General features: G+C 33.6%; 1 protein-coding gene across 1 annotated transcript in view; it reads right to left on the reverse strand.

Moving 5' to 3' along the window:
- The window catches only part of LOC122534892 (fibrillin-1-like), a 106,411-nt gene that overhangs the window by 64,805 nt on the left and 29,064 nt on the right, over positions 1 to 12,542 (reverse strand). Inside the window, exons 13-15 of the mRNA XM_043665950.1 lie at positions 11,838 to 12,027; positions 4,854 to 4,968; positions 1,271 to 1,407 (exon numbers count right to left, since the gene is read on the reverse strand). Coding sequence (XP_043521885.1) covers positions 1,271 to 1,407; positions 4,854 to 4,968; positions 11,838 to 12,027 — 442 coding nt within the window. The remainder of the gene's footprint in view (positions 1 to 1,270; positions 1,408 to 4,853; positions 4,969 to 11,837; positions 12,028 to 12,542) is intronic.

Here is a 12,542-nt window from a genome sequence, read left to right on the forward strand (position 1 = left end):
GCGAAGAGATTCTTCAGCGGTGTCATTTTTCTTTTTCCCGGCTTTGATTTTCGCGGACTTGGTTACACCGACGGGCAGGAATTGTTGAGAGATTTGAGAGAATCGTCAAACGTCGGATTTCCATCGTGTACCAGGAAGCAAATTCTTCTATCGGATTCTTCTTTATTCGTGCGTGTTGGTTTTTCAAAGTAGAGATTCGGATTAAATCTTTTTAAATTACTCCAGTATGAAGTAATTAAATTTAAGTATTACATAAATGTGAACAACTTATCCAAAATTTTAAGTTTTTAAATTATTCTAACATATAGTAAATGAAGGAATAGGTATAATTATTTTTAGTTCCTTTTTAAATTACTTTACTGTATAATAATCGAATGAAAAATTTCCAAATTTATCTGAACTCTTTAAATCGTGCGTTTTGGCTTTGCAGGTAGAGATTAGGATTGCTTTTTAAATTAAAAGTAATTAAATTAGTAATTAAATTTGAGTATTACACAAATGTGAACAACCTATCCAGAATTTTAAGTTTTTAAATTATTCTAACGTATAGTAAATGAAGGAATAAATATAATTATTTTTAATTATTTTTTAAGTTACTTTACTGTATAATAATCGAATGAAAAATTTCCAAATTTATCTGAACTCTTTAAATCGTGCGTTTTGGCTTTTCAGGTAGAGATTAGGATTGCTTTAATTAAAAGTAATTAAATTAGTAATTAAATTTAAGTACTACACAAATGTGGACAACATATCCAAAATTTTAGCTTTTATTCTAACGTATAGTAAATGAAGGAATAAATATAATTATTTTCAGTTTTTTTTTTAAGTTACTTTGAATTGAATGAAAAATTTCAAATTTATCCGAATCCTTTAAATCTCTCTTACGAATTATTTTACTCTTCTTCATTTATAACATTTAAAAATAAAATCTCTCTCTCTCTCTCTTTTCCAAAATTATTAAATCCTTCTTTGAACCATTTTTCACCCATATATCGAACAATTTATAAATAAATTACAGACTAAAAGCAGAGATTAGTACATCTGTCTATAGAAATGGACACCTGGTATACCTCTGTAACATATAAGCTGTTGATTTATTTGGAAACGAAACTTTCTGTACCACGTAGTATAGGAAAGCATCACCATGCATTTTTCATCTGCTTTTTTTACGTAATACGCGCGAAGCTTACATCTACATACAATGACCAATATACACATAAATCGATACATTGGGGATCAAAAATCGTACGAGTATCTAGGAAACACTCACCTCGAACACGTATCACTATCCTGCACGTGCTGGTATAATTCGACACTGGTGACCATGCTGTGAAAGTGACGACCGTCGTGCCCGCTGGTAAATCCGCTTGCAATTGCTTGGCCCACGATGGCGAGGCGTCCACGTATCTGGAAAGTAACCGAGTCAACCACTATGAATCAACATGGAATACAGTATCGCCATACAATCACAGATTCGTAGAGGTTCTATCTATTACATAAGTTAGTGAAATTCGTTTTGTACAATGTTGATACGAGAAAAATTTGTATAATAGAAGTATAAATGGATCTCCTCACTACTAGTGATTTTTCGTTTATGTAGTAGGACGTTGAAATCAGTGATCATCAACAAAAAAGAAATCATTTAAAATCAATAATGCTAACTAACAATAAAATATTAATAATGAAATAGTAAAAATATATAATTAATAGTAAAATAGTAGACAGAATTCATATTGTAATTATATAATATAGGTATAGTTGAAATAATTATCAATATTTCTCAAATTATTTTCTTGTTAGAACAGCTCTTTATCTTTTGAACATTTGTTTTCTTTTTTTTTCTTTTCAATTATAAATCAAACGAAGAAGATTTCTCTTATATTGGCATAAAGGTTGTACTGCGTAATAATAACTCATATTGACAAAAAGATTATTATATTGCATTCCATGTACTACGTAATATAATATAAATTAATTAGGCATGAATGCTAAATTAAAATTTAATTATGTGTATATTTCTTCTAGCGATATGCAGATGACGAACGTAATTTAATTGCGACTGAATTCTAAATTAAAATTTAATTGTAACATTCTCCTGCGTACACAAAGGCTGCAAACATAAGTTAATTGTAAATTAACTCTAGCAAAGATTCAATTGCAATATATACATTCTTCACGTTTGAACGTAATTTAATTGCAAACTAGTTCTAAATAAACATTTAGTTGCAGTGTAATTAAACTGTTATTCTTCCAAATTTACAATTCCATAATGTATTATCTTTAATCATTAATTTGGAAAGTTGTTGAAATTGATCTGAAATCAATAGAAAATCAAGTAGCGCGTTTGTCGAATTGTCGTGTAAGACTGAATGATTATAAACCGACGTAATTCGTAACCTAAGTCATAATCTTAATCTGTAATCCAATATGATCGTAATTCAATTGTTACCCTTTTAAATTTACAATCTACAAACCTGATGAACAAGGAATTAATTAACCCCTTGCGCTGGCAACTGGTTCGCGGACCATAACGAGTGACCGAACCGCATACAATAATTTGTCGCTTTCTTTTTCTTTTGAGCTCGTCGGCATGATATCACTGGATAGAAATTATTGATAAATTTATTATTCGTTTTGCCTATTTTGTTTCGCTTAAATATACTTAAAAAAAAAAAAAAAAAAACTGAGAAAATATTACAATTTTGGAGCAAAAAGTTCTCGTCATTTCAGCGCAAGAGGTTAAAGGTTATCATCACTTCGTAGCCATTAATTATTTGATACAATTAAAAATAAAACCAAGTCATCCGCTTGATCCAATTAACGTTAAATCCGGACTGATCGCGTACGATCGACTTTCCTCTCAGACAAGTTTGTCAGGAATATCGATCGACAGCCGATTAACACACAGGCGATAAATCCGCGTCGTCTTTACGATCCCCATGGCGATTGACAGGGAGGGGTTGGCGCGGCGTATGATTTCTCTATCGGGCCGCGTAAAGGCATGTGCACGAGCGACGCTCGGCTGAATAAATAGAAACACGAGCACAAATACCGGGGTAAAGACGTGTATACGGCCTTGGAAGGAAGCCCCTAAGCTCGTTTGGAATTCCCATTGTACGCTGTGGAAGCCTTGCGAGCAGTCCCGGTTGCGACGCAAGATAAACCATTCTATTGTGGTGACATATTGCAGCGGAGAGATTCGCGAAAAGAAATTAATTTCGCCTTGCCGCGCCAGGCACGTGGGAGATACTACTTTCACCGGCATGTTTAATGCGTTAATTAATCTGTGACGAGGGGGGATTGCGGTTTGGAGGAAGTGACGTTGGTTTGGATTAGAAATTGATTTGCTGATGTATACAAAACATTACTGTGGAGAACATTTTTGCGTACAGTGATACGTGCGTGTGTACATTATGTGTCTGCCATGTAAAACATTTTGAAATTTCATTAATATTGTAAAGAGATACACTCTACTGTCGTGATTATTTTGGTAAAGTTTGGAATCAATCTGAGAATGATGTACGTGTATATATGTATGTAGTTGCAAGATATTTATTATAGAGACAAGAATTGTTGTACATCGTGTGTGTTGTGTAAACACATTTTAAAAATTACTACAAGATATTTATTATGGACTCATCGTTATGTACTCTGTAACGCTATCATAGTTATATTGATAAAATTTCAAATTAATGTGTGAAAATGTACATAAAGATTACAAAATATATATTGTAAACGTATTAAATTCGTATTTAAAAAATTAGTATGCAGCGTGTAATTAATGTTAAATATTAGGCAGTTAATGTTAAAGTTGAATGTTTGGATATATAAATACTCTTGCGAATGTGTTCTTGTAATTTCAATATACATATATTTCTAGATTTCAAACTCGATTGATATAATCACGATCTCATCAGGGTGTTAATGAAAGATAATGTAATTTATAAAATTTCTTGATTAGAGGGAATATTAAATTGATACAAATTGCACAACTATAAAACGATTAAGTACGCATAGCTTGTACCTTTATCAATCCTACCTTTCTTCAACATCCAGTTTTCAATCGAATTACCAAATTGCACAGAACTATAATACAACTAAATTGTACACAAAGTAACTAAATTATACAGAATGAAATATTATCATGTATTGACAATGCATAATATTTTATAATATCATATAAAGTAATTTATACAAACAGTAAGAATTCTTGTTCCTGCAACTGGTACGAGAGCTTTAAATGCTTTTATACGTAAAGGACACAACATGTAATTAACTATACAGGCTACCGGCCTGTTAGTGTTAAAAGAAACCACTCTAATAATACTTCCAATTATACTTTTCGCAACCAATTACTTTATCGATCCTATCTTTCTTCAACATCCAGTTTTCAATCGAATTACCAAATTGCACAGAACTATAATACAACTAAATTGTACACAAAGTAACTAAATTATACAGAATGAAATATTATCATGTATTGACAATGCATAATATTTTATAATGTCGTATAAAGTAATTTATACAAACAGTAAGAATTCTTGTTCCTGCAACTGGTACGAGAGCTTTAAATGCTTTTATACGTAAAGGACACAACATGTAATTAACTATACAGGCTACCGGCCTGTTAGTGTTGAAAGAAACCACTCTAATAATACTTCCAATTATATTTTTCGCAACCAATTACCATTAGCCTCATCATCCACACACTTTACCACTTGAAATAGTTTCTACTCTCTAACTACTCACCTTATCTCGCTACTCACCGACGATGAATCACGAGATCCAATCTACGGTTACCTGCAGAAATGGCGTTAGTCATAATAACACGGGCAAAATGTCTTGATAAATACCTCCACCAGTTCATGTTGGACTTTGGTTGAGGAAACGAGACGCGTATCGTGTTCTGCCTTGCGGGTAGCTCGACGTCCATGTCTCGGGGACACCTGACGAACGGTCGTGGCGTGTCTGAAGCAACAAAGCCCGGTTATTAAACGCGCGGTTTTCCGCGAAACGTTCACCTGCAATTACAGGCCGATAGCTGAACCAGAAACTAAACGTTGTGCAACTATTTTCGCTTGGATTTATGATAGCCAAGTTTGAGTTGAGAGCCGAGAAGACAGTCGGCCAGCGATTCTAGCGGTTCGTTCCAGTTCACTTAGTGACATAACGATGGATAATGATGGATTACGGATAATATTACAAGATTTTTCAAGAATTATTGGACATCGTGTTCGAACTTATTCGCAGACACTGGGATTGAGGCAATCGTCATCGATGAAATGAAATTGGATACTTGAAAATCCTGAAGATCTCGATTACTTCGATAGTTTGACAATAAAAGTTTCACCGAGCAGCATTTTTTTTTTAACGTTTCAGTCTATATATAGGACACGTGAGAGTGATATGCACGTAAAAATTCCAATTTTTAAATGTTCCAATATTATGAAAAAAAAAGAAAAAGAAACAACGCATTACAACTATTTTTGTAAGTAGTGTAGACGATGGAGTACATCGGTATCGTCTAGTATTGCCATCTTTTCAAGCTGCCAGCTATGCCGTCGTCCCGCGACGTCCACGAAAATGATCACGTCCCACCGCGAAATTGTCTCACGACTCGTGGCTCCGAGAGTAAATCGAATTATCGGCTCGGTCTCTCGCCAAATTGCCCGAGGGGCTCAATTACCGCGTCTTCACGGTGAACTATCCCCTTTCTCCTCAAGATCGGCCGGCTACTTTACGCGTTCAATTGTTTGGCGATGTTTCACCCTATATTTCGTTTAATTATTTATATATAATTTTATTATAATTATGCCGTATGTAATTACTTGTATGTAATTTTATTATCAATTTTATTATTAATTTATATACAATTATAAATTATAAAATATAATTATATGTATTATTATAATTTTTAATACTTATTATACATAATTTTATTATAATTTTATATATAGTTATATTTTTAATATTTATTATACATAATTTTATTATTATAATTTTAAATATGATTATATTTTTAATATTTATTATACATAATTTTATTATAATTTTATATATGATTATGTTTTTAATATTTATTATGCATAATTTTATTATAATTTTTAATATTTATTATACATAATTTTATTATAATTTTTAATATTTTTTATACATTAATTTCATTATAATTTTATATATAATTATATTTTTAATATTTATTATGCATAATTTTATTATAATTTTATATATAATTATATTTTTAATATTTATTATGCATAATTTTATTATAATTTTATATATAATTATATTTTTAATATTTATTATGCATAATTTTATTATAATTTTATATATAATTATATTTTTAATATATTTATTATACATAATTTTATTATAATTTTTAATATTTATTATACATAATTTTATCATAATTTTTAATATTTATTATACATGATTTTACTATAATTTTATATATAATTATAATAATTTTATTGCAAAAGGCCTAACAGTTTCCCTCGCCTCCCCCTCCCCGCCGTTTCTATGCATACAGAATGCATACGCTCGTCAAGCTGAGAGAGTGCCTGGTCGCTGGTAAATGGCGTGGAAGGCAAACGTTTCTGCGACCTGATTCTCTCCCTCTCTCGTCGTCAAACGACCGAAACACGTACGGTTCGAACGGTTATATTGCTATTGATTGGCAGTTAATTCATACGTTTGGTTTTCTATTTGGTTAATGAGATTGGTGCTTCGTATCGATTGCAATTGATCGCCTTTGATCGTTGGTTGGAAAATTGGCGAGGTTTCTGTTGAGAAAATTATTTGTCGATCGATCACGAGTAGTTTCACAAGAAAATGTATTTTAATGATAGTGTTACTTGATAATGTTCGTGTTCGGAATTTTTCTTGTTAAGAACTACCATCGAGTATTACTCTTAATTGATTATTCATGGAAATTAATACGTTGAACTAAGAAATTTTTTAACGATACGAATCATTTAGGTAACAATTGTGATCTTAACATGATACAATGTCTTATTTAATATATAATTAACAGAGCAAAATATATAGATGAAACACAATAGTGAAATAATGAATATATAAAAACAAGACAATATACTATAATATGAAACAGTCAAATAAAATTTTCTAGTTACAGAGGATTAAAGAGCAACGTTCAAATTTCACTACCAAACTGTGTTTCCTACCAAAGAAATTTCAAATCCCGCTTGAAATATTCAATGTAGCCGTCTCTCTCGTTCTCCCGGATACACCACAGTTTCACTACTACCTGTTCCGGTCTGGAACAAAACTTCAGAATCGCAACAACAACCTGTGCAACCTCCTACTTACTAATCCCAGCACCGAAACCTGATAACGATAAATTCGGATTAACGCGTAAGCCTGATAAGCCATAAGTCTGATTTGTAACGACTGGAAGTTCCTCAGAAAGGCCAGACCAATTACGAACGTATAAAGCACGGAGTGTGTCACTATTGACCCCTGCAGAGAGCTATTATCAACTTCTCGCTGGAGGACCATCGTAATCTAAAGTATCTGTAACTTGACAACCTTTCAATATTAAATTCTACAAGCCGAGATCCATCTCCGTTGGGCTTACTTTCGTATTAGCATCTGCGACGCTGAATATTCTCGATGTGTGTCTCTCTCTCGAGCAGCTTGAAGCAGTATCTCTAATGGCTATCGCAACTGAGAAGTGACTCTCGATGCTAAAACTTGTTGAATAAAATAGCATTGAATTTATAATCAGTACGTATAGCACGCGCTATAGCACTATCTTCAAAGTATTCCCCCTTGGGGGAGAGGAAGATAGCTCCTTTAATCCCTTGCGTTGGCAACTGATTCGCGGACCATAACGAGTGAACCGTATGCAATAACTCGTCGCTTTCTGTTTCTTTTGAACTCGTCGGTATGATATTCACCGGATAGAAATGATTAAGAGGTAATAAACTTATCATTTGTTTTTGTCTGGGTTACATTTAATTATACTTGAAACTGAGAAATATATATATTGTATAATGTGGGACAAAAACTTCTCGACGCGCGTGGCACGTCATTATTGAAAATAAGATGTGTTTTGAATGTTCCTCGCGTGAAGGTGCGTCAATATTTTGCAAAATATATGTCCTCTCGAGAAGCTTCTGTTTTGTTATTTTGCTTAAGTTTCATTATTTAAAGGTGGTGAAAGTTTCAAAAATCTCAGAGCACTTTTTTAGAAAGAAAAATTATTAATAGCGACAGGAAAGATTTCCAAAATCGTGAGATACGAGTAATAAACAATAAAAAAATAGCACAAAAAATAAGAATAATATAGATTTAAGTAATAAATATCCAAATAAAAATAAAAAAGTGTGTAAATGTGCCAGGGGCACGTTACGTCATAATAAATTATAAATTAATTATAATATCAAATGCTATCAATCCTCGTTTTGTTATATATCTACAACACGCAGATGTAGAGATCTTCAGAGCTTCTAAACAGGTTCAAGGTAGATTTTATGACCCCGTGTCGAGAGGTGGAATCTCCTCGAACTTTGAACTGGTTCGTAATGGATTTCATTGTTTCAGATCGTGATCTCTGAACTTTTAATTGGCGAGATTCTCTGACCCTAATGTCAAGAACCTGGAGGGTTCGATCGGTATCAAGACGGATCCTATCATTTTGTCGACGGAAGTGTCATGGTCCTCGAACTTTCAACTAATCCGAAGCGAGTCCCATGGCTTTTATGTAATCCCCGGCGAATTGTACATACGCCCCTCGGGTACATAGATTTCGAAATTCTACGATTCCCGTGTCTGAGATGCTTGCTACGGATTCTGGATTACGGATTTGTTTTCGTTGGTCTCGCGTCTCATGGATTTTCTGTTGAGAATCTAAGTTTGGGATTGATATCGCGGAATCTGTCAGTAGCTGGTACAAATTTTAATTAAAAAAAAAAAAAAGTTATACCTATAACTAACTCATTAAAGACAAGGTAATAATTGATCACGACATATTTATTTCAATTTCGCGAAATATTAGAATTCTTTTGGTACAAATTTTAATTAAAAACAAAAAAAAAAAAAAAAATGTTAGACCTATAACTAATTCGTTAAAGACAAGGTAATAATTGATCACGACATGTTTCTTTCAATTTCGCGAAATATTAGAATTTTTTTAAAGTATTGTAAAAAGAAAAAACTAAACCTGTAACAAGAACTAACTAATAATTTATCACAATTTCTTGCCATGTTCGCTGTAGCATACCTTCATCAATGGTGGCTATGACATCAGTGATCCCCTGTTTTAGATCAGCGAGGTATATCAAATGAGGCAAGAAAAAAAACTTAAATATATACTTCTCATTTTGTAACAATTTCCACTTATCTGTCTTTTCGTTTGCCTTCGTAGTAAATTTTTGATATTGTAAAGAGACTTTATGAACACCCTGTAATATCCCCGCGAGGAGTCGGAGGCTTTCCACTGAAGTCTCTGTCACGAAGTTGGAACGATTCTCGCAAGGAACCGCGAGAAACGTGACGTTTCGAGTACTTTTGCCAGCTCGCCCGAGAGCTACGAAATTACGAGAGAGCCGGGGGTCGGCTTGCGTCTCATTTTCCTAAAACGAATGGCCGCGCCGGAAACCGGTAGTCGTCTGGCGGAGCGGAGGGAAATCCGGCTCGCAGCTGGCACTCGCAAACGATCGGTGAGAAGAAAGATCACCGTCAGCGGCAATTATTTACCAACGAAAATCCAGCGGCCCCCTCCCCCTGTTTAATTAGTCACGCGGCCGGTCTAAACAGCTTTTAATAATAGGAAGTACCGGCGTAAAGGCCGGTCGCTAACGACGCTATACGTTAACGCCACGAGGCCTAACGAGCTCGCAGAGAGACGCGTTTCAGTTCTTTTTTTTTTTTTTTTTTCTTCTTTTTTCACGTTTCATTTCCTACACACCCTTCCGTTGTTCCCTTCGTTGGTCGTTTCGTTCCCTTTCCCTTTCGACTCGAACCGGGAGCTGTCTGTCCGCTCTGCCCTCACCGATTCCCATTGTCGCTTTGTTTCGCGATGAGAATCCCGCGTGTTCGTGTTCCCTGCTTTATTGGAGCTGATAACCATTTTCTTTTTCATCTTCTCGTTCTTTTTTTTTTTTCTTTTTCTCTCCATTGTCCGACGAATTTATCGCCGCTCGTCGAGTATCGGTATCAGGGGGGAAAAAATCGAGAAGCAAGTTTCATTGAAATGAAATAACGCGACGGTGTCGGCGCAGGAAGTCTCTGTAGACGCACGTGGCAAATTTTCAGTGATTAAAAGTGAAACAATTTTGTTGGTTAAAGTTAGATCGTTTCTCGAGATATTGAAAATAAATCGGGAACACGAAGTTCGAGAATTATTGGTAAATTTCATTATATTTTGATTCTTTGGCGAGCATTGTCACTTTCTACCAAATCTGTAAAATTAAATCTTTAATCCTCTGTAACTTACCGAGCTACATATTCGTGTTAACTTTAGTTAAACGAATCCGAAAAATTCACCCAAATTTAAATTTAATGTGAATTTTTAAATTTCATTGCTGTTGCATTTTATCAAATCACGGTCAGTTTGTAGCAACAAATTTTCAAAGATCAGCTGGCTAAGTAAATGCGAAGAAATCCTCCTTTTTTCTTAAAATAGTTGAATGACTAGCTATATATAGACTTCCCCTCTTAAGTGGCTGACTTCGCTGCATTATCCCCAATTTAATGATTCACTTAAACCTGTGCCTCAGAGATCTGTCATTTTCGATTCCATATCTCGCGAATCCTCGATATAAATCCTCCGTCATGCTGAAAGTTTCATAGACAGAGCTAAATTTAACGTTGCCTAATTCGACGCTCAGAAGCAAGCTTGAATTTTAAGGCGCCCAGGCCAAATAACCGCGTCGTCCGTTGCCCGCTTAAATTTCTTAATCGCGTTTCCTTCATCGTCGAAAGCGAAATTGCCGTAATTCTCCATTAAATCTGTCTATTTGCCGCGGTTTCGAAGATTGACTTGATGCAATTTCAACTGTCAGAGCAACGTCTTCTAAAAGATTAGCACGTTGAGCGTCACCGGTAATGAACGTTCCCACTTCTAAAAATATTTTAGAACGATCATAAAGGAATACGAATGTCATCGACAAAAGAAAATCAAATAGGTAATATTATGAAGTGAAGAAACACGCTTCTACTGTAATGCAAGAGTTTATAAAAATTAAATTGAGAGTAAGTAGTTAAATGTTGAACTGAGTGATTAATGTGCTTAGATGATGTTAAGTTCGTTAAAACACTCTTTTTTCTTTGATTCTTTTAATAATTTTACAATTTTTGTTCCAATCGATACAATTGTATACCTATTTCATAGTATTGCGATCACTTCGAATGCAGATCAGATCGAACTTGTACCCTGCAAAGTGTATAAATTTCACATTGGCAATCAACGTGTTAATCATTGTCTCGTTCGTTTTTATCAACAACAATCAATTCGTAATATAACAATAATAATCAATATAACTGTTAACTTTTACGAAGAAAGAAAAAAATTCTATATTAAAAAAAGGAACCGCAATTTTAATGCATTTGTGGAGAATTATAGAACGCACAAAATTGCAGTTGAGCTCATATACGAAGTATAAACAAATTTTTACGTGCCACTTTCAATTAAACTTGGTAAAATAATTTTCTCGTCAAAGTTCCATTTCTCGAGGATTTCCAACTCGCAACGGAAATCCGCAGTCTGCCATCGAACAAGATTCCAATGTACATGTATTTTATATTCGGAAAAATGTTAGAACCAACGAGTCGCTGAGACCATCCATCGTTCGAAGGTTAAAGAAAGAGCTCACCTGAATGGTAACGGGACTCGGTCACGATCGATTCTTGAACACAGGCCGGCTCCTTGCCGTTCCATCGATCTCCGGTCATGCAGTACCTCGTGTGCGATCCCTCTAGCCTGTAACCTCTTCGACATCGTATATGACATCTAGCTCCAACAGGATAATCCACCGCCCCGGAAGAATGACCCGGACATCTGATCTACAATAAGAGGGAAACGCCGGGGAATATTACAATACGTTCGTAGGAGCAGAAACTATTAAGAAACTATTGTACCGAACCGTACTGGACGACTTCAAGCGACGTAATACGACAGTGAAACGCGATACGACGGTATTGACGGTATCAGAAATTTGATTATTTCGTTTATTATTCGATTTATTCGAATTATATTATTAATATATTATATATATATATATATATATATATATTAAAGCGATACGACAATATTGACGGTATCAGAAATTTGATTTTTTCGTTATTATTCGATTTATTCGAATTATATTATTAATATATTATATATATTAACAATATATTAAAATTATATATATTATATATATATTAATAAAGTATTAAAATTATATATATTATATATATATTAATAAAGTATTAAAATTATATATATTATATGTATATTAACAAAATATTAAAATTATATATATTATATATATATTAACAAAATATTAAAATTATGTATATTATATATATATTAATAA

This window comes from Frieseomelitta varia, unplaced genomic scaffold, assembly GCF_011392965.1.
Source record: "Frieseomelitta varia isolate USP_RPSP 00005682 unplaced genomic scaffold, Fvar_1.2 scaffold_648, whole genome shotgun sequence".
Classification (NCBI taxonomy): domain Eukaryota; kingdom Metazoa; phylum Arthropoda; class Insecta; order Hymenoptera; family Apidae; genus Frieseomelitta; species Frieseomelitta varia.